The 22,875-nt window shown below is 36.9% G+C and overlaps 4 protein-coding genes across 4 annotated transcripts; 1 reads left to right on the forward strand and 3 right to left on the reverse strand.

Annotated features, from left to right (window-relative positions):
- The first annotated feature begins 5,656 nt into the window (after nt 1–5,656).
- LOC114179300 (transcription termination factor MTERF4, chloroplastic) lies at nt 5,657–7,463 on the forward strand. Its single transcript, XM_028065589.1, has one exon. It carries the CDS (start codon nt 5,717–5,719, stop codon nt 7,199–7,201), a length of 1,485 nt encoding a protein of 494 aa, XP_027921390.1. The 5' UTR covers nt 5,657–5,716; the 3' UTR covers nt 7,202–7,463.
- A 1,530-nt stretch (nt 7,464–8,993) lies between these two features.
- On the reverse strand, nt 8,994–13,711 carry LOC114177929 (microtubule-associated protein 70-2-like). Its single transcript, XM_028063535.1, has 11 exons — nt 13,110–13,711; nt 12,928–13,013; nt 12,268–12,333; nt 12,010–12,180; nt 11,716–11,886; nt 11,468–11,623; nt 11,220–11,366; nt 11,019–11,090; nt 10,402–10,932; nt 10,122–10,315; nt 8,994–9,522 (listed from the first exon to the last, which is right to left on the reverse strand). The coding sequence occupies exons 1-11, from the start codon at nt 13,324–13,326 to the stop codon at nt 9,483–9,485; spliced, it is 1,851 nt and encodes a 616-aa protein (XP_027919336.1). The 5' UTR covers nt 13,327–13,711; the 3' UTR covers nt 8,994–9,482.
- A 1,395-nt stretch (nt 13,712–15,106) lies between these two features.
- Nucleotides 15,107–17,270, reverse strand: LOC114179856 (40S ribosomal protein S2-4-like). The gene is made up of 2 exons (XM_028066336.1): nt 16,484–17,270; nt 15,107–15,549 (listed from the first exon to the last, which is right to left on the reverse strand). The coding sequence occupies exons 1-2, from the start codon at nt 17,141–17,143 to the stop codon at nt 15,391–15,393; spliced, it is 819 nt and encodes a 272-aa protein (XP_027922137.1). The 5' UTR covers nt 17,144–17,270; the 3' UTR covers nt 15,107–15,390.
- A 903-nt stretch (nt 17,271–18,173) lies between these two features.
- Nucleotides 18,174–22,080, reverse strand: LOC114179945 (E3 ubiquitin protein ligase RIE1-like). Its single transcript, XM_028066458.1, has 5 exons — nt 21,330–22,080; nt 19,880–19,999; nt 19,135–19,267; nt 18,887–19,045; nt 18,174–18,645 (listed from the first exon to the last, which is right to left on the reverse strand). The coding sequence occupies exons 1-5, from the start codon at nt 21,791–21,793 to the stop codon at nt 18,484–18,486; spliced, it is 1,038 nt and encodes a 345-aa protein (XP_027922259.1). The 5' UTR covers nt 21,794–22,080; the 3' UTR covers nt 18,174–18,483.
- Nucleotides 22,081–22,875: the final 795 nt, after the last annotated feature.

Here is a 22,875-nt window from a genome sequence, read left to right on the forward strand (position 1 = left end):
GCCTTTTCTTAAATAACTAAATTACCTAAAATATTTACTTCACATCAGTTTTATTGTTTAAAGGTATATTTATGATGCTAGGTCATTTAAGAAATAACTAATAATATTCTAGTCATGTTATATTTGAATATCTTTAGAATTTGTAAATGAACGTTCACTTACTTTTTTAATTCAGAGTATAATAATAAATTACAGTTAAATATATTATATTAAAATACACCTAAAAATGTACTTCAACTTAAAAAAATCTACGATAGTGGAAGTTAACAAATATTTTTAAGATTTGCAAACTTATATATATATATATATATATATATATGAAACGGTTTTTTATTATTTGTTATATCAGTTTAATAATTTCCTGGTCTGTAGGGATATTTTCTATTTTGTAGGCACAACGTGTGCAGTCTATTATGCATTATTTGTTTTTGTTTTTGGCTATATAATAGCCTGAGTTTAATGAAATGGGCATCGAGTTCCTGCACCAATATATTCTATATTCTATTTGCTTACAAACTGGTATCAGAGCTCTACGGGGCCTGATACACAAGCTGCAGCTTTTGTGAGACGTGTGAGAACGATAAGATCTAACCATGCAAAGTGAAAAATTCTCCACCAAAATTCCCCACTTTGATGTTCAGCACTATGACCATTAGAGTGAATTAATGGAGAATCTCCTACGTGCCAAGGGGCTTTGGGATATTGTCAAATTTGGTGTTGAAAAACCAGATGAGAGTGCTGATCTAACTGACGAACAGTTGGAACAATTGGAGAACGCTAGGCTCGATGATCATAAGGTAAAGCATTACCTTTTCCGAGCTATTGACCGGACTGTCTTTGAGCAAATTTTAGACAGAAGCACGTCAAAGATTGTGTGGGATTCTTTAAAGCGCAAGTTTGGAGGTAATGCACGAGTTAAGAAATCCTTGCTTAACGCATTAAGACGGGAGTTTGAGGTGCTTGAAATGATTGACACCGAAACCATCACAGAATACTTTGCTCGGGTAATGACAGTGGCAAATAAGATGCGCAGCAACGGTGAAACTATGCCTGACTCCAAGGTGGTTGAAAAATACTCCGCACTTTGACAGATCGTTTCACTTATGTAGTGGTTTCTATTGAAGAATCACACGACACAGAGACCATGTCTGTTGATGAACTACAAAGCACTTTGGTGGTTCATGAGCAAAAATTCAGAAGAATTAACCGATATGACGAGCAGGTACTAACATCAGAAAACAGTCGCAATGGAGGACGAGGCAGAGGGAGAGTGCCCAACCGAGGTCGTGGATGTGGTAGAGGAAGACAAGCTTTCTCTAAGGCCACCGTGGAGTGTTTCAAGTGCCACAAATTGGGTCATTTCCAATATGAATGCCCCCAATGGAACAAGGAAGCAAATTATGCCGAACTAGGTGACACTGAAGAGTTGGTCCTGATGGCCACCATTGATGAGCAAATCAACAAGGAGGTTGCATGGTTCTTGGATTCCGGGTGTTCGAATCACATGTGTGGTGATAAGAATGCTTTCATGGAATTGGTTAATGAAGCCAAGCATTTTATCAAATGTGGCAATAACTCTCGAATGACAGTTGTTGGCACAGGAAGTGTCAGATTAACTTTTAATGGTACTGCTTTTCTGATACGAAATGTCTACTATGTCCCTGAACTTCACAAAAATTTGTTAAGTATTGGGCAGCTGCAGGAACGAGGACTTTCCATTCTCATAAAAAATGGAAAATGTAGTATTTATCACCAATCCAAAGGTCTGATTGTTCAAACAACCATGACCTCAAATCGCATGTTCATTCTATTTGATGAAGGTTGCACCACACCATCTCCCATTGATGATTGCCTGCATACTACTGCTGATACCACTAACCTCTGGCATCAAAGGTTTGGACATCTACACTACAAAGGCTTGAAGACCCTACAAACACATAATATGGTGCTTGGTCTACCCACACTTGACTCCACGGGTATTGTATGTTCTGATTGTTTCACTGGCAAACAACATCGCACTTCGATTCCTAAAACAAGCAAATGGCATGCCAGCACCATCTTAGAGCTCATACATGCAGACATCTGTGGACCCATAGAACCCATCTCTAACAGTGGAAAGAGGTATTTCTTCAGCCTTATTGATGACTATAGTAGTAAGGGTTGGGTGTATTTACTGTCTGAGAAATCTGAAGCTTTGGACTATTTCAAGTTATATAAAAACATGGTTGAAAAGGAGACCGGGGCGCTCATCAAGTGTCTCCGAACAGATCGAGGGGGGGAGTTTAATTCTCTTGCTTTCAGATCATTTTGTGATGAAAATGGTATCAAACGGCAGCTTACCACAGCGTACACGCCACAACAAAACGGAGTAGCGGAACGCAAAAATAGAACCGTTATGAATATGGTACGATGTATGTTGTCCGCAAGGAGGGTTCCTAAAACCTTTTGGCCTGAAGCAGTTAATTGGGCATTCTATTTGCTGAATCGTTGTCCCACACATGCAGTAAAATATGTCACACCACAAGAAGCTTGGAGTGGGATCAAACCTTCTATCAAACACCTTCGGATTTGGGGATGCCTAGCTCACGTTCACATACCAGATGCAAAACGAGGTAAACTTGATGATAAAAGTTTCCCTTGTATCATGCTAGGTGTTAGTGATGAATCCAAAGGTTACCGCTTATTTGATCCCAAAGTCAAAAGAATTGTAGTTAGCAAAGATGTCCTATTTGAAGAAGAAAAAGGATGGGATTGGGGTACAAATTATAAAGAGCAACTTGAAACTGAATTGGTGTGGAGTGATGATGAACTCCATAGTGACGACGGTGAACAACAACAACACAATGATGGAATTCAACTTGAAGACAATACACTTGAAGACAACACAGAACTTGAAGAAGTTGGTGAAACCAGTGCAGTTCCAAGAAGAGAGCGACTACAACCAACTTGGATGCAAGATTATGTCAGTGGCGCAGGTTTAAGTGAAGAAGAAGAAGGAGAAGAGGCAACTGCCTACATGGTCCAAAATGTCATCAATGATGATCCGGTTCAGTTTGAAGAAGCAATCAAACATGAAAAATGGAGGAAAGCCATGGACAGTGAAATGCAATCAATTGAAAAGAATCACACTTGGGAGCTAACGGATCTACCGGTTGGAGCAAGAACAATTGGAGTGAAGTGGATTTACAAAACAAAGCTAAATGAAATGGGTGAAGTTGATAAATACAAAGCAAGGTTAGTAGTCAAAGGCTATTCACAACAACATGGAATTGATTTCTCTGAAGTATTTGCACCGGTTGCACGGATGGACACGGTAAGATTGATTGTGGCTCTTGCTGCATGCAAAGGGTGGGACATCTTTCAACTAGATGTTAAATCTGCCTTCCTGTATGGAGAGTTGAATGAAGAGGTTTATGTAGATCAACCAAAGGGATATGTGAAAAGGGGAAGGGAGCACATGGTTTACAAACTACACAAAGCTTTGTACGGTCTAAAACAAGCACCAAGAGCTTGGTTTAGCCGTATAGAAGCACACTTCTTGCAGAATGGATTTCAAAAATGCCCAAGTGAGCAAACCTTATTTATCAAAAAGGGCGTTGAGAAGAATTTTTTAATTGTCAGCATCTACGTTGATGACTTGATTTATACCGGTAATGATGTGAGTATGATGACTAATTTTAAGAAGTGTATGTCACATGCTTTTGATATGACAGATTTAGGAAAGATGAGGTTTTTCCTTGGAATTGAAGTCTTACAAAAACCAGAAGGAATCTTTTTGTGTCAGCAAAAATATGCCAATGACGTCCTGAAAAGGTTTGCAATGTTTGAAAGCAAACCTGTGAAGAGTCCAATTGTCTCAGGCAGCAAGGTTAACAAAGATGTTAACGGTATGCTTGTGGATGATATCAACTTTAAACAAATTGTGGGTAGCTTAATGTACCTAACGGCTACAAGACCAGATATTATGTTCAGTGTAAGCTTAATTAGTAGGTACCTGTCCAGACCAACTGAATTACATCTGCAAGCAGCAAAAAGAATTCTGCGCTACCTAAAAGGGACTACCAGCTATGGAATATTCTACAAGAAAGGAGAGGAGGCAAATCTACTCGCTTTCACAGATTCTGATTATGCAGGTGATGAGGATGATTCAAAAAGTACATCTGGATATGTATTCTTATTTAGTTCAGGAGCTGTATCATGGATGTCAAAGAAGCAACCAATTGTTACTCTTTCAAGCACAGAGGCAGAATTTGTGGCTGCTGCAGGTTGTGCCTGCCAAGCTATATGGATGAAAAGGGTATTGAGATTTTTAACTAATTCTCAAAACAGCACCAGAATTATGTGTGATAATAGTTCAACCATTAAACTTTCAAAAAATCCTGTTATGCATGGAAGAAGCAAGCATATTAGAGTGCGGTTCCATTTCTTGCGGGATCTTGTGAAAGACAAAGAAGTTGAGATGTTGTACTGTGAAAGTCAGGAACAAGTTGCAGACCTAATGACTAAAGCCTTGAAATTTGAAGCTTTTGAGAAGCATAGGAAGAAAATGGGAATGATTGATCTTGCTGAAATAAACTAACTGCATATTGCAGTCAGTTTAAGGGAGGGAATGAAACGGTTTTTTATTATTTGTTATATCAGTTTAATAATTCCCTGGTCTGTAGGGATATTTCCTATTTTGTAGGCACAACGTGTGCAGTCTATTATGCATTATTTGTTTTTGTTTTTGGCTATATAATAGCCTGAGTTTAATAAAATGGGCATCGAGTTCCTGCACCAATATATTCTATATTCTATTTGCTTACAATATATATATATATATATATATGTTTTTCTTAGTTGGACATGTTAGTATGTTATATCAAATGCATCTATTAAAAAAAAAACTTAATATACTTATTCCAGTCCAGCTAATACAACAAGTTGATATAGGTTGAAAATCACATTCAAATATCAATGATTACTATTTATACCCTGTATAAATCTTATCCTACCCCTCGTAGAAATATTTTTATGGAAAGGGTAAGTTGAAGGCTTTTAGTTACTGTATCTTCACAATTTCTTTGTCCATCCCTCAAATTTTGAATTGACCATTTTATTGTTAGGAAGGGTGGTGAGATTATATATTTCGAAAGTTTTACAGAACATTTTTTCTTTTTGAGATTTTCAAAATAAAATTTTCGAACACAATTTTTCGAAGGCGATTTTCAGAATAAAAATTTTAAAACGTATAAAAAATGTTTCGGAATAAAATTTTTTAAATCAGATTTTCAAGAAAAAGAAAATCTTTCTGAAATTCTTAAATGTTTTCCGAAATAAGTTTGTTGAAATAAATGAAATATGTTCTGGAAAAAAAAATTCAAAACTAGTTTTTTTTTTTTGCATTTTCTTTTCGTTTTTTCTTTCTTTTTCTGTAGTTTTTTTTTTGTCTTTTTATTTTTACCTTTAAGGTGACGGTGCGGTGAAATGTGGTGTGATACTATGAGGAAGAATATTTAAGTCTTGTGCTAGTATTATGAGTGTACAGTTAGTAACTATTTGGTGCAGAAAGCAATAGTCTAAAAAAAATAAAAAAACCAAAAAAGGCCCAAGAGAACGGGTCTCCAAGCCCATTTTCTACGTGCGTGTCTCTTGAAACGCAATGCAACGCAACGAAACCACCATAGTAGAGTTCGTTTGAGCTTCATTTCCTTTCCACAGCCTGGGACCTCAATCAATGGTGACAAGAAGAAAGCTCCTGAATTTGTTATCAGCCCTAAACGTTTCTGACCTACTTCCTCATCACGCCAATGCAATTATCCGTTTTTCCAAACCCCCCAAAACCCTTAGGGTTTATTACGGAACCCAATCATCCAAACTCCCCGAATACGAGATGCCATCGGTGACATGGGGCGTGATCCAAGGTCGCAAGGAGAAGCTCGTTTCGCGAGTAATCATCTTCGACTACCTCAAGGGTTTGGGAATCATCCCGGACGAGTTGCACGACCTCGAACTTCCCTCCACCGTCGACGTCATGCGCGAGCGTGTCGAGTTTCTCCAAAAATTAGGTCTAACAGTCGACGATATCAACAATTACCCTTTGATCTTAGGTTGCAGTGTCAGAAAAAACATGATTCCCGTGTTGGGGTACTTAGAGAAAATTGGGATTGCAAGGCCCAAGCTTGGGGAGTTCGTTAAGAATTACCCGCAGGTGTTGCATGCTAGTGTCATCGTTGAGCTTGCTCCTGTTGTTAAGTTCCTCAGGGGCCTTGATGTGGAGAAAGATGATATTGGGTATGTGTTGCAGAAGTACCCTGAACTTCTTGGGTTCAAGCTTGAGGGTACTATGAGCACTTCGGTGGCTTATCTTGTTAGTATTGGAGTGAACCCTAGAGATATTGGTCCAATGGTTACTCAGTATCCTTATTTGTTAGGGATGAGAGTTGGGACTGTGATCAAGCCCATGATTGATTACTTGGTCGATTTAGGGTTGCCGAAGAAGGTTTTGGCTAGGATGTTGGAGAAGAGAGCTTACATTCTTGGCTATGATCTTGAGGAAACTGTGAAACCCAATGTGGAATGTTTGATTAGTTTTGGTGTTAGAAGGGAGTGTTTGGCTTCGGTTATTGCTCAATATCCGCAGATTCTTGGGCTGCCTCTGAAGGCTAAGTTGTCCACTCAGCAGTACTTTTTCAGTTTGAAGCTTAAGGTTGATCCTGAAGGGTTTGCACGGGTGGTGGAGAACATGCCTCAGGTAGTGAGCCTGAACCAGCACGTGATTATGAAGCCCCTTGAGTTCCTCCTTGGAAGGACTGTAACAGAGGAGGATGTGGCTAGAATGGTGATCAAGTGTCCTCAGTTGGTGGCATTGAGAGTTGAGCTGATGAAAAACAGCTATTACTTCTTTAAGAGTGAGATGGGGAGACCCTTGAAAGAGCTTGTGGAATTCCCGGAGTACTTTACTTACAGTTTGGAGTCTAGAATCAAACCCAGATACCAGAGGCTCAAGAGTAAGGGGATAAGGTGTTCGTTGAATTGGATGCTGAATTGTAGTGACCAGAGGTTTGAAGAGAGGTTGCAGGGTCATTACATTGAAACTGAAAGTGTAGGTCCCGGATTCTGTATGGGAGGGAAATTGGAGCTACCGGGGAATGACATAATGTCAGATGACGAAGCTGAGATTGATGATGAAATACTATACAGAAGAACTGTTTCTCTATAGCTCCACTATTTTTTTATTTTTCTGGGGTTGGTGAAACCATTCCAAAGTATAATTGTTATCAATTAGAGGACTAGTTTAATCTGTTTTGTCCCCATTTGTATTGCCAATAGATGACATATCACTTTCTCTATTCATTCGTTTGCTGTAATATCTTTGGAGGCAATAGTGAAGTCTGAAACCCTGATATTTCGCCCTGAATATCCATGTAAATTATGTTGTTTGTTTCCTTCGTGATCTAGTGATAAACTAATAGTGCCATTAAGGCAGAATTTTGAACACTACTTTATCTGTTATTGATATTTGTGGAAACACGGTGGATCATATAAAAGCGATAGGGATTTATCTTTGTTTTCTTGTAAATCCTTATTCCAATTCTTTACTACTTCCCCTAATAACCAGTGATTGATTTCTTTTATATATTACTGATCGAGGTCTTTTTAAGAAACGAAGTGTCAATAATTGCATTTGAATTGCTTTCACTTCAGTCGGTTCTTAGATCTTCGAGCTCAGAGGTGGCAACCTTTCGATGTTAGGGTGGGCTCTAGGCACAAAAGAAACCACTACTAAATTGTGTGGTTGAATAATTTTATCGGATGGAATTTTAATCATGTGATTTTTTACATTTCAGCTCATTTATTTGTTCATTTTTTAGTCATTTTATCTTTTCCCTGACATTACATTGTTATGAAATTAATCATAAATATCTTCCAAATTTCAAACACGCTAAATAGGTCATATAGAAAACATAACATTCAAACTATGCAATAGTGGCTTGAAGAGGACAAAATATTACTTCGTCATTTATGTCAAATGTTGCTCATTTGCAAAAATAGTCGATTGATTTACGGGATTGATTCGAATTGAAGATAAATAAATTTGAAAGCTTGACCAATTTAAAGTGGAAATAATAATATAATCAATTCAAATTAATTGGTTTTGTTAATCCAATAACACCCGGACTAACAATCCACACTTAATCTTCGCAAGCGTGAACTAGCAATACCTTACATACGAAGCAATTTAGCCAATTGATTATATATTTTAATTCTTTTAATTTTATGTTTTTCCATCTTTAAATGAAAATTTAAATGTCATGGATGTCACCATTTTTTGTACCAGTGCCTTTTACCGTTGAAATGTAAATAAATTTTAATAAAGGAAACTGAATAAACTACGGGCACATAGACGACACGCTCTCATCCAATAAAAAAATTGACATCAATGATAATTGTTTTCTTTTCAAACGATACTTGCCGTATGAGCTATGCCTCCCTTGAACTTTTACTCAGTGGTGTAGAATTTCTCTGTCGACAAAATTACACTCTTCAAGTTACATAAAGTATATTATCCTAAGAAATGTATATATAATAATAATAATAAAAAAAATACTACTACTAATAACAATAATAATTTAATCCCTTCTAATGCAAAAGGGATCTCTTAAAATTGGTTTCTTTTATGACTTTTAATAATTTTCACTAGTTTAAAATCCACGTAATAAAATTCACAACTCCAAAATTTAAAATAAAATATCAGTCAATAATAGAAGTATTCAATATATAATTTCAATTACCTAACCTAAAAGTTGTTGGCAAGACTATCCAAGTACTATCATGAAGCTAAAATATAACATTATGATCTCAAGAGGAGAAGAATCTTCATATAGATAATCTAGTTATAAAGACAGAATGTCGTACTTCATCCTTCTTAGTGATAAGAGGGGGATCATAAGTGCAAGCGCTATGGGTTACCAAAATTTAACAACAGAGAAATGAAAGGCAGCACTTCGTGCTTCACACAAACACGAACTTATAATCAACTTGAAACTATTAATGTATTTCACAACCAAATAAGCTTAGATCTTGATCTGATTACAAAGATATTAACAAACCTGAGATGAGAGGGCACAATCACACTATCTGCGTATTACAAATATCAACTGCAAAAAGGAGAAAGGGGGGATATAAAGCTACCTATACAACCACACAGCCACCCAAAGAAAAGCTGAAGGTTAGCTCCAAGTTAATTTTCTTCCTTTGCCTGGCTTCTTAGCCGATCTCTCTCTAAGCAGGAAATACACGACTCTATGTCAGACGCATACCGATTCTCAAACTCTCTTCTCACCATCAATCCATGGCCAATAACATAAACAATGGTCGTCGGAATGCGTTACAATCTTATAATCAATTGGGGGGAAAAGATAAAAGTAAAAATAAACAAAGAAGGGTAGAGGAACGATGCTATGAAAGTTCAATCCTTAGTGCCTCTTCGGGAGACATTGTCATTGGGTGCTGCGTGTTAATCCTCCCCGTGCCACATTTCTGAGCAAATGTAACATGTCACCCAAGTTAACGGGGAAATCATTAAGTCAAGCATATACAATTTGAAAATTCAATCACCAAATTCAGGAATTTCTGCAAGTTCAAGAATTGTTGACAAAAAATCAACAAAATAAATCCTATACCGACGGGGATTTTAACAATTACATACAAACGTAGTTTAAGAAACGAAAACAGGGCAAACGAATAATGTAATTTTAGAGAAAATATTCTCTCACATATTAGAGGATAATATCGATAAATATTCTAAAAATCACGTGTATTCACTGAAGATCCGAAACAAAATCGGATAGATCATTTAAGTAAATAATGCCATGGCAATGTAAAATATGTATCACATATGCAACGAGATACAAAATACAAGTTATGATCAATAGCAATGATCTTCCTTTTCCAGAAAATTGATGTAAAATTTTTCAACACAAATCACTAGGGTTGCATGTGTCAAAATGCCTAGATATTGTTCAGTTACCATAACAGGGTGAAAACAAAATTATCCATTAGGTTAACCGTAAAAATGGTACATGATGTAAACCTAAAATCTGGCAAATCAATAAATAGAAGGGGAAAAAAAAAGGTACCTTCCAGAAACAAGCTGATGCTGAGCACTGTTCACAGGACCCTTTACATTACTGAAACGCTTTGCTCTGCTCTCTTGTTCTTTCTCCACACGCATTGCAGCTACCTCCTTCTCCATGACCGCTACTTCTCTTCTCATCTTCTTAGCCTCAACTTCCATGGCTTTGGTCAGTGTATCTACTTTCTTTGCTAGCATCTGACAAATAATACCATTGCAAATTAGCTAAGATTATAATATCAACTACTAATCTAATATTAATCCCAAATCAAATAAATACTAACTTCAATGGCATCATCTTTATCTTTTAGGCTTTGATCTTTCTCATGACCAGCTTTCCTCAAGGCTAAGACCTCTTTCTGCAGCAAATCATACAAAACCCCAGAAACACTATCCTCCGTATCGACTGTTGGGAAGTCATTTGGCTTATCATCTGAATTTCCTTTCCAATTATCATTTTCTTCCCGGTGTTTGGTTCCTTCAGAAGACTGATTGAATGAATAACTTGGAGGTTTTCCATTTAGAAGAATTTTACTCCTTTCTAATGACCTTGTGCCGCCATCAAATGATTTAGATGTGCCTTTAGCATGCTTCAAAACTGTGCTTGAAGATACAGAAGACCTAAGTTGAATGGATGGTGATCTTTTCAGAAACCCATTAGATGTTAGTTTAGAGATGTTATCAGCCCCACCAAGGGATTGTCGTCGAGAAGGCCCATTGCTAATACATCTTCCCTCTGAGGTGCCGCGATTAATACTGTTAGAAGTTTCTCTCAAACTCTCCTGTAGCACTTTAAGCCTTAATTGATATTTTTCCTGAAAATTGTAAAAGGTTTACCTTGAGTAACGGCAGAAGTAATCTCCTAAGCTAATACATGGGGGCTGTAAAACCAGATTATTACTTTTAACTGTGCTTCAGACTTTGCAGTGCGCTCAGTTATAGCAAGCTTGTCTCGAAGTTGCTGCATCTCTCCCTACAAGAATGTAGTTTGGTAAAAATAAATTGAAACCGCATTGAAGGGAAACAAAATTGAGGAAGATTTTAGGTATCTATTATTTAAAGAAAAAAGCTTAAATCAAAAGGAATCATAAATAATATTCACCTGCAAGAATCGTCGTTCTTCAAGCCATTGTTTTACAGGCATCACTTTGTCATTAGCATCCTTCCATTCATTAGCAACCACTACAGCTACTCTGTTTGCTGTTACCTTGGCACGAGCTAACTCCCGGTCAAGTGTTTTTCTTTCTTCCTATGTAGTGTCAAAATAGGCAAATGCAGCAATTAGCATGCTTTAAGTTATGATTGAGTAAACAAAGAAGAAGAGTATAGTTAATATAGTTAACTCATTACATTCATTTCTTGAACTTTCCGCTGATAATCTCTCACAGCATTGGCAGCCGCACCACCCGCAAGTACAGCCTCTTCTAGTTCCCTCACGGTTTGGGTAAGCTTTTCAACCTCTGCCACCTTCAGTCTATGCATTTTGTCCAAAATTTTATTTTCTTCCTGGAAGAGGATATGATGACACCAAATGTAAGAAATTAAATTATTACCGCTGGCATAATTGGAGAAGAAACATAGTACAAAATTGCAAATACCTGGCAAATCTCAATCTGTTTAATTAGCTCTTGATTTTTATTTTGGAGATCATCCACCATGGAGGCCTTAGCCAAGGCAATCTGAACAGTCTTCTCAGCTTCAAGAAGTGCTGCTTCTTTAGATTTGGTAAGACGATCTAAAGCTTTGTTATCATCTTGAAGTTTAGCAATCTGCAAGGAACAAGTTCAAGAAAGCAATGACATAAATCACCCATGACAGGCCAGCTTCAGTTGCCTTCATCAGTTTCTTCTCATGGGAATCGCATTCAAAGTAGAAGAACAAAATAACAGTACCTCTTGCCGGGCAAGCTTAAGTTCAGCTTCTAGAGGAGCAAGAATGGCCTCTATAGGAGGCATGTCATCATCCTTCTGAGCAGCATGGACCCTTCGAAGAGTGGCTTCAGCAGCAAACTGAGCTGCCATCGATGCTTTCTTGTCATCATTGATTTTCTTTATTTCAAGATTCTGCAAGAAATATCCAGTTTAGTAAACACATCATGTAACCTAAAAAATTTAGTCCTCACTAAGGTTGATAGAGTGTTCAAGTAATACTTTGCTTTCTAGAAGAGACTCTGTTAACTTCAGCTTCCCTTCAACCTTTGACAACTCTTCAGTAAGCTACAGAACAACGAAAAAAAATACAGAAAATAAAGTTATATTTCAAGTTGACGTTAAGTGATGACTCTATACATTAAGAAACAGCAGCAACACGAATAAATGAAAGCATGGCACATTAACAAGTTCTCATGTGACCATGCACTAAAAATAGTTGAAGTAATTACAAAACCACGTTAAAATACAACACGGGCGAAGTAGCCCCACTCACTAAATCAGCCAAAGCATAATTACTTGCACAAACACATGAAACAGAAAAACTGGAAGAATGACTATTGAACAATAAATATACGCACAGTAAACACCAAAAGCAAACTCGAATCAATACACCATTCACCAAGAAACAAAAACGGGAACATACAGAGTACTTTGTATAATTTTTTTTTTTTTTTTGCTAAGTAATAAAATCAGTGAGCAAAGAAACATTGTCCAGTGCAAAAGTTGAAAAATAAAAAATAAATAAATAAAGAAATTAGTAATGAAGTTTCCATATTCTTAAGTCCTAATTATAACAGTAACAGCAATGATCATATCAGAAACTTGTAATTGATTCAATTTAACTTCAATAATACAACGAAGCAAAAATTAGAAGGTGACCTCTTCAACGGCTTTTTCTCTGAGCCGTTCGGAGAACCTCAAGGCTTTGATCTCCGCTTGCGCTTCCGACAATTCCCTGTCCTTATCTGCAAACACGACGCAACACAAGCGAGTCACCATTAGTCAACAAGGCGAAGCAAAATCAGGCCAAAAACTCGCCAGATCGAGTCGCATTTTCGCACCTCTAACTTCATTCTCCAACCGATTGAGCTCCACCTTGACCGGATCCGAACCGTGCAACAGGTTCATGAACTCGTCCGCGTCGAGGCTCTGCCTCATCGAAGGCGCGCGCCTCCGCGACGAGCCTTTCCCCTCCTTGAACGATCCGGACACCGCCAACGGCGCAACCGGCGTGGCCACAGTCGCCTCCGTTCCAACCTCCCCGGAAACCTCCGCCATGGCCGATCTAAGCGATGCCGTAAGCAGTCACATCCACTTGTTCGTAGCTCCGTGGATCCCTAGGCGCGCAGTGCGAGAAACAGCAAGAGTCGCAGAGAAAATGCAGGTCTGAGAAGGAGACGGTGATTTTAGAGAGAGAGTTGCTGAGATAGATGGTTTCATAGTCTGTGCTTGTTTCTCTCTCTAGATTGTGATTTTAAATCTGGGCTTTGTTTTCCCCTTTTTTTCTTTTTTGCTTTTTTTTAATTGTTGTTCTGTGTGTGTGTTGCAGTGAGAGTGATAGTGAGATTAAATAAATCTGAGTAATCAGTGAGTGTATAGCTGGCTGTTATGGTTAAGCAGACCAATACTGAGTGAGTGACAGGGAAACACAGTAAACCCTTTCTCATCATCTTATGTTAATCGCTCTAGTAAAGCCCAAGCCATGGTAGCGTAATGCGCACTCCATGCATTGCAATTGCAAGTTAAAACCATCTTGGATTGGATATGCGTACGATAGCCGGTGGGACCCAGAACCAGCTTAGCTGGTAAACGTGTTGTGTTTGGACAAACAAACTCACAAGTGACTGCCATTAACATTAACTAACACATATATTATGACGTTTTAAGTTTTGAAGAGATGTATCAACTTATTGGATTCATAACCATAAATAAAACACATGAAAATAAGTTAGCATTCACAACAACGATAACGTTAGCATATATATGTTTTGAATATCTATCTACAAATCATTCAAACATCATATTTTTACCAACATCCGAGAACTAAATTAAACTATTAATAGTTATGAGATAATTTAATATGGTTCCTAATCTTTTAATAATCAGTAATATAATTCGTTGATCATAGAATCCGTTGATTTGTAAATTATGTCTGTCTTTACAGTGAAATAAAAATGTTTTGATCTTAAAATTTTCTGGCGGTGTTGGTATGCGCATTGTGGATGGATTTCAATTTCAAATGTCTTCTGCACATTCATTCCTTCCGTAAATGAAAAATCAAAAAGCTTTTGATATTTTTCAAGTAGCCAAGTTTTCTCCACATTGTGTAGTTTAACTTGCTCGTGACACTGTAGGTGGTAAACTTGAGATTCTATCGGAAAACCTGTGGTTTAGAAAATTGGTCCACACTACACTGTGGCGTGCAGCAACAGCGTGTGAAGTTGATCTTTCTGCAGGAGAATATGCTCGCCCTCCAAAATCTTTAAAATTGTATTAGCGATAGAAGTGAGTGTGTTGTTGAGGGTGTGTCTTAAAGCACTTTTGATTCATAAGGTGTGTGTCTGCTCCCAGACTTGTTCACATGGAGGGTCCTTCCCACCATGTTTGACAGTGGCACCTCAAATATAATGGGACCAGGGCCACAACTTGAGGGGGAATGAGAGCATAGTAGTTTCGCTTGAACAACAACACAAAGCAGAGTGACTCGCACCGTTATCAATTCGCTAATTTCACTGAAGAAAGGTCATAATCGATTGTGGGGTCTAAGCAAGTTTCTTTCCAATATTCATGCCCGTAATGTGACAACTTACCTCACAAAACACAACTATGCAACCGGTTTAATTCTTAACTAGGGTCACTAGACTTCAATCAACTTCAATAACCAGACAGCTAACAAAATCACATCAGCGTGTAAACATTTGATTGGTAGTGTAGGTCACTGAGTATTGAATTAAAATACATCAATAATTTCCTCCAAATTAACAATAGAACCTTCTCACATGGGCGTAGGCAAACATGTTCATATGGCTACGCTTAGCGATAAAAAATGACAACCAAATACAACTAATAAATCGTATTAATTTCAAAGATACGTTTAACCAATCTCATGGGAACTTAAACCCAGAACACACTTTCTTTTCTTTCAATTATAATCTGTCATTAAGTTACGACAGTGTGAAAAATTAATAGATCCATAAGATTTCGGCATTTGAAAAAAGGTCAAAACCATTAAACTCAATAATAAAGGAAATAACAAAAACTCTGCAAAACATATAACTACTGGGTCCTAGCAATACTTAGAACACTCATCAACAGATAACTTCAAAATTGCTAGCTCAAGCATCAAGCCTCGACTCTTTCCTCTTCCAGGATGAGGGCCTTTCCTGTTGGCTTTGCCAATAGATCTGTGTATTCTTGGAATGGTGATTTAGAGAAGCGAGTCTCCTTCCAGAATTCGGGTGTTAGAAAACCGTAGGTTTTAAGCAGACAATCAAAAGTGGCCTGTAAAAAGATAAGAGGCATTAGAAAAACTGATTAAAAATAAATAACTAAGACTCAGATATCATCCATATTTACTTATTGGTTATTCAATATTTCAAAATTCATACAAATGATTTAAAAAACTGAAAATGGTGTTACTAAATTGGATGGGGATAGATACAATAAAAACAAAATACTACCCCACTTCAAAAAACTTATAATAACCCATTCAGGGAAAACAATGGGAAAGGTAAAATTAATTATAGTTCTCTACTTAGTTCAATCTACAAAAAAGCTTACTGAAGAGATTTTACATATTAGCTTACTCATAAACTAAACATAAAATATAAAATAATTCACTTAAGTTTTCTCCTATTATTTCCTATACGTAAAAGTACTCATTGAGTTCATCAAAAAGACTGACTAAATTTTACACTGAACTCATTTCTTCTAAAGCAATTTATAGTACTAAATTAGACAACCAGAATTAATCATAAGGCAACCTAGCGCGTAATAGAATAAAACTAAATTATATAGTATGTCCATGCAACCAAGGTATGTAAGATTATAAACAATTATAAGAGTTGATCCGATAAGCAAAACACAATAACAACCAATACAATAATTAAGCATTAACGATGGCATCATCAAGTTACAGAAAAATATGGACATATAGTTGAAATACTAAAACCCTACAAATGCAATGAACATGGCAAATGTTTCTAAAAGGAGCATGACATAAATTGCTCGTAAAATTTAAACAGCATCAACCGAACGAACAAACTCAAAATCATTAATAAGGCTAAAACAACAAAATTAATCAAAACAAAAACAAAATGAATAAAACTTGAGAGAACTCGTTAAAAACCATTGTAAATAATCGTTATCAAGCATTATCCAATAAACGAAACAATCAATAGACAATAAAATAAATATTACACGGGTAAGGGTTAACCTTGACGAAGTTTCCGAGGGTTTTGGTTGAACCTCTGGAGGAGGTGAAAACATCATCGATTCCGGCGAACTGCAATACCTTTTTGGGGACCCTGGCAGCGACGATACCGGACCCACGAGGGGCAGGGACCATGCGGACTGTGACGGAACCACACTTTCCGGTGACCTTGCATGGAACGGTGTGGGGCTTTCCAATCTTGTTTCCCCAATACCCTCTCCTGACGGGAATAACAGAGAGCTTAGCCAAGATAATGGCGCCACGAATGGCGGTGGCAACTTCCTTACTGCACTTGACACCGAGACCGACGTGGCCATTACCGTCTCCAACGACGACGAAGGCCTTGAAGCGCGTACGCTGACCGGCGCGAGTCTGTTTCTGGACAGGCATGATCTTCATGACCTCGTCTTTGAGAGTAGGACCAACGAGGGTGTCAATTATTTGGTGCTCCTTAATTGGGAGTGAGTGCAGGTAGATCTGTTCCAGGCTTCGGATTTTACCATCCTTTACGAGGCGTCCAAGTTTCGTTACAGGGACCCATTTTTCCTCCTCGTCGCGGCGCCCCGAGGCCCTGCGGCGTCCGCCGCGGCCCCTATCTCCGCGGCCGCGGCCGCCGAAGCCACGACCGAATCCACCACGGTCTCCGCCTCCACGTTCGGCCATGTTGTTTGTTGCGTATGAGAGAGGGAAGGGGAAGGAGTGAGGGTGTAACTGCGCTTTTGATAAATGGGAGAAGGGTGTCTCAGTAGGGTTTCTGGTTCGAGTGTTGTTGTTCTATATATCTAAGTATGTAATGAAAGGGTCAGAGTAGGGTTTTCGTTTTGCTTGCTGTGGTCTCCGGGTTTGGTGAAACCCGTGTAGGGTTTGGGTAATGGGCTGGCCCAACTATTTAAGGGCTTATTATTTGACAAAACAATTGAAGAATACTACTTATAGGCACACACAACTAAGGTTTGGTTAAAAAAAAACACATTAACAAGTTTAGTACACTAACATGTTCACTTATAAGCATTTCATTTCGTAGAAGCATTGAATCCAATAATATTATTCTTATGCAAATTAGCTTTTCTTTATAACTATCAATACACGATAGACAGTCATAAAATTTTATGACACAATCTATTAAATCTAATGAACTAAACTCCTTTAAAACTCGATTAATTTTAAATAAGAGAAACATAGAAGCATAATCCTTAAAAATAAATTACGTTTACCCAATTATTTAGTAAAGCCCAACAGTGAAATTTGTAATTAATTTTATAAAAAAAATATGGCTGTATCTGATTTAAATACATCTCAGCTGTATTTCCAATGAACAAAAAACATTTGTACGTAAGTTGTGAGAGATATTGTTCACTCACCGCCCTTAGTCATGGCACACACTGAACACGAAAATTTTTCAAATATCAAGGTTTGGTTTGCGACATTTAGTGTAGCTCGAACAAATTATTAAAAGAGATATGTTGACAAACCTGGGATTTGTTTAAAAAAATTAGATGTAATAAAAAGTAAATTTGTAATTAAATGATGTCAAAAAATTAGTGAAATAATAATATTAAAGGTTGTTAAGTACGTGTAAAAAAGAAAGTGAATTATCAACACATGAAGGTCCTAGTTAAAATAAATCAATCATCTTCCTTAAACCAAAAAACACAGAAAAATTCATAAATAAGCTCATGAAATAAGTTGGAAGTTAGACTGACACACTTTCCATTGTTAAATTTTCAAATGACTAATAAAGGACAAATTAGGGTAAAATGAAATATTTAAACTTATTCAATACAGTTACTTGATCTCTCTAAGCAGCTTTCCTTCTTACCTATATGTTCTCTACACAAGCAATTAAGCAAAACAATGACAAATAAAACGTGCAAATTGGAAGAAGTTACATTCTTTGATGTCTTGATATTATCTACATATACACATCAGCAGTAGAAAACCATGATCTATTTTATAGTTAACCTCTGCTTAAAATCATATTTTTGATCGTCTTTAGTATTCTGTCACACCTGTTCATTTCCCTTCAGAATATTGAACTTGCAAAGAGGACAAGTTGCATTCATCTTTAGCCATTTCACTATGCATGTAGAATGGAAATGATGGTTACACGGAAGAACATGAAGTTCTGCTCCATCCTCATAAGAAGAGATGCATATACAGCATTCCTGAAAAGAAAAAAAAAAAGATTTATTACTTTCACAAATCTTTTGAATGTTATGTTATTATCACACTGCACAAATTAGAGCTTTTTCCTTTTTCGAACAACCATAAGTTGACACAGAGAACTTATGAAACTACAGCATGAATCTTTATATGCAGTGATCAATATAGAAAATCAAATAGCCATCTTGCAGAAGTGATAAACTACTTAAGGCTGAAAAATTAATTCAGTCCAGTAAAACGTACTGCATCATCAGGTGAAAGTATTCGTTCATTCGCGGAGTAGCCACCGATGGTCTCCACAGGAATCATTGATCCACCTCCCTTACTAGGTGTTTCCTCATTGCATAACATTTGATATTTGTATCTCGGAAGTACACTGAGATCCGATTCTGATGCACCTTCCTATAGTCTCATGAAAGGAGGCAATGAGATTGGAAGCCAACAAATACTCGAATGTCAATATTTATGATTAAAAAGAAAGAAACACGTACCTGTCCTGCAACAGCATAGAGAATAGCAATAATACAGGGTAAACAACAACAGAGGGCAATTCCAATCAAGCATGCCAACACAACACAAAAGATGGCAAAAAAGACATCAAATGCAAGAAAGACAACAGCCAACCTGTACATACAAATCCAAAGAAAAAGAAAATTAATATCAACGTTATTACACCTAATTCATCATGTAATCCATCAATTTTTGTCAGTAAAATAAAAGCAATATAACAAACAAAATTAATCAAAAAAACTCTTTTGTAATGATTTTTTTTTAAGAAAGATTATTTGGCATTTGCTTTGGTCTATATTTCGCGTTTTAAACATTGTGGACTATTTTCCACACACAAAAAAAAAAGAGTTATTCAATTCATTTCTCATATATTAGGATAGATTAAGTCATTGGATCGGAAAAAGGCCACAACTTTATGCATTACTAGTATAAGCATGGATATTACTAGTTTTCATAAGTAAATTTAAAATAAACATATCATTCTTTGAAAAAAATAAATAAATAGGAGAATCTTCAGTAAACTTTTGTAAACATACCTCTTTTTGCAGGAAAAATATTCTTATACATGTATGTACATTATTAATTTTGCAGGAAAAATATTGTTATACATGTATGTACATTATTAATGCAAGAGCGCATATTGTTTTTATGCACCTCCGTGCCAAACTTAAAAGTTAAAATACAAGCATTATTCTTGAAAGTCAGTTTAAATAAAGCCAAACTTACCAGTACAAACGTGGAGCATCTTGCAGAAGAATATCACCACCAGAGACAACCCAGTAAAAGCCCACCATCCACCAAAGTAACGAAACCATGGTATTCAATGATGCACATCGTTTTGTGAATCTGGGTTTTAGGTAATCAAAATCAGTATACCAAGTCAAACACAATATAAAAATGCATATCATAATAAACCAAACAGCATGCAACTCCATAGCAGATTAAAATCAATAGAGCAGCACGGCCCCCCAACACAGTAAAAGATTAACTTTCTTTACCCACAGTGAAAGGATATAATCCGACAGTTAGTCCTCGCATTACATAAATTGAAGCACAGTATCTATACCATAATATCAGTAGAAGGGTTCCAATGACTAAATCTTAATGACACTTGGAATCCTTTCACTAATCATATACACAAACCATAATCCCTAAAAATATCATAATGCTTTCACCAACACATTATCTATAACTACAATATTCCAGTATCACCTAAGTCACCTTAACTTTTGAAGCAACTAAATCCAGCAAGAACTTGGTTCACATACCGCGATAGAAAAATAGAGGGCTTCATTAGGTATTCAAATTAGCAACATGTCTCAGTATTCCTCATTAGTACTGCTATCCAAATAAAACCCCAAGACTCATACAATTGAAGTTTTAACCATGATTAACGCATAGATATTTACAGTTTCAATAAAAGAATTAGCACATGCAAACTGTCCCCATACAAGGATTTTACAATACAAGGAAAATGTCCCTATACAACAAAAGGAACATACTAAAGGTTTCACTGTACAAGGGAAAGGTACCAAGACGGTTACACACTAACAAAATTCTAGATTCCTTGTTGAAGTACATGTAAGATTGTAAGATGCAGAAACTAATAGCCACGAGTAAATGATTTTCTTTAAGGTAGAAGACGGGCTATAATGCAAAGGTAAAGTTACGTCCTAATAACCGGTTGGTCGTGGACTCCAATCTTGACAGCCTCTTTGATATGCAAGAAGAAGACTACTTACAATTACCCTCCCTCGTATGTTCGCTACGCAAGAAGCCTCTCGCACCAGGGTGATACATTAGTTTTTTAGCAAGTTTAGGTATGTTGTGTTAAAAGAACTCACCAAGGTCAAGACAAACCTCACATTGACAAAGATAGATATTCACCGTCATTGTCCTCGGCAGCAACATTCAAACTCGATCTCTAATAGGATATGAGTTCTATTCTAACCAATTGGACCAACCTTCCTAGGCATAATTGGGTATACGTACAGATAGAACTGTTAATTGAAATACGGCAAAACTATTCATAATTACACAAAACCTAACATGAAGAAAATCTATGCTAATATACACAAAACTATATTAATTGAACCCCGTGAAAACTGAAAACTAACAAATTGGCGTGTTTATAATTGAAATTCAGCAGTTGAATTGAAATGAAAATTGAACGCACCCAGTGGAAGAGGAACTCCCCGAGGTTCCAGCATCCTCCTCGTCGCTGTCGTTGACGTCATCGTATTCGAGGTGGCCGCTAGACTCCTCGTCCCTGGGCGCGTCGCTCCTCCTCCGGTACTCGACCCACACGAGCGCCACGTGGAGGAGGCACTGCAGGGCGTAGCCGCAGATCCACAACCGGATCGGCGTGTTGGGGTTCTCCTTGACGGTGCAGGCGAGCATCACCGCCGAGACCACCACGAAGGCCATGTTCCACGTCATGTCGAGCGCCACCACCGGCTTCGAGTACGTCCAGTCGGCGCGGCGCTCGTCGAGCTCACGGGCGGCGGTCTCCCGGACGACAGCGGAATGGCCGCGGCGTCCGAGAAGGAGTGCGAGGATGGGGAGACGGCCCGTGGCGGCATCGGGACGCGGGATAAGCAGCGGCGCGTGGGGCTGAGGGGCTGAGTTTGGCGATGACATGATGATTGATGGCTAGAGAGAGAAAAACATAACTGAAAGTTGAAACGCAGAAGAAAAAACGGGTAATACAGAGGGAAACGTTTCTTGATTTTCTTGTTTCTTGTTCTTGTTGTTCAAGTATATTAGTTGCGTTGAATTTTGAATGATTATGGTTTTGGTCGTTGAATTAAGAAAATTGGCCAAAATTGTAATGTTTAGGTGCCAGGAAGAAGATGAGATGAGGGGAACAGTTCAGAACACAGTGCCAATAATATTCTTGGCTTTGGATGCGTCTTCTATCTTCTTCCTGCTTTCATTAGGTTTAAATTTTAAAAACAAGTATTTTACTGTACCTAAAATTAATATTGTTTACAAACTAATTTTATACACACAAAGTTAGCTTGAAAATTGTTTTATTAAAAACACTTTCAATTTTAATCTACCAAAATAAGCATATATATATATATATATATATATATATTATAAATTTATGTTTCAATGAATTATTTTATGAATATAGTAATTATGTATTACGTGTATGCTTCAAAAAAATTTTAATTTATACAAAAGTTGTGACATTTAACAACTGTTGTTATTTGGTAGTTAACAGCAACATATTTTATTTTATTTTACCTCCTTTATTTTTTGACTGGAGTAGAGGTTGCGGAAAAAACTTTTACTTCAAACACGTTTTAAAACTTTTATTTACACAATCATATTTTAACTTTTTTTTTATTCAATTTTAACGTATAAGTTTAATCACCATTGAATTATTATATTACATTACTAAAAATTTTAATATACATAATTAAATGATGATTAAAATAATAAATTAAAAATGGATAAAAAAATTATCTTTTTATTTTTGGACGATAAAGGTATTTAATGTTTTTGGGTTGCAATGGTGCTGTTCGATGGTTCGTTGGAAGTTTTGCATTGGTCGTCGAGGCGGGTGATTTGTGGTGTCGGAAGGAAATTGTTTCTCCTTATGTTGAATTTGAAGAATAAAATGGATAACAATATATAAAAGATTTTTTTTTCACGTTTCAAAATTTTAATTTTATTTATTAAAATATTATTATTTATTAAATTTTTAAAAATTA

This window comes from Vigna unguiculata, chromosome 3, assembly GCF_004118075.2.
Source record: "Vigna unguiculata cultivar IT97K-499-35 chromosome 3, ASM411807v1, whole genome shotgun sequence".
Lineage (NCBI taxonomy): Eukaryota > Viridiplantae > Streptophyta > Magnoliopsida > Fabales > Fabaceae > Vigna > Vigna unguiculata.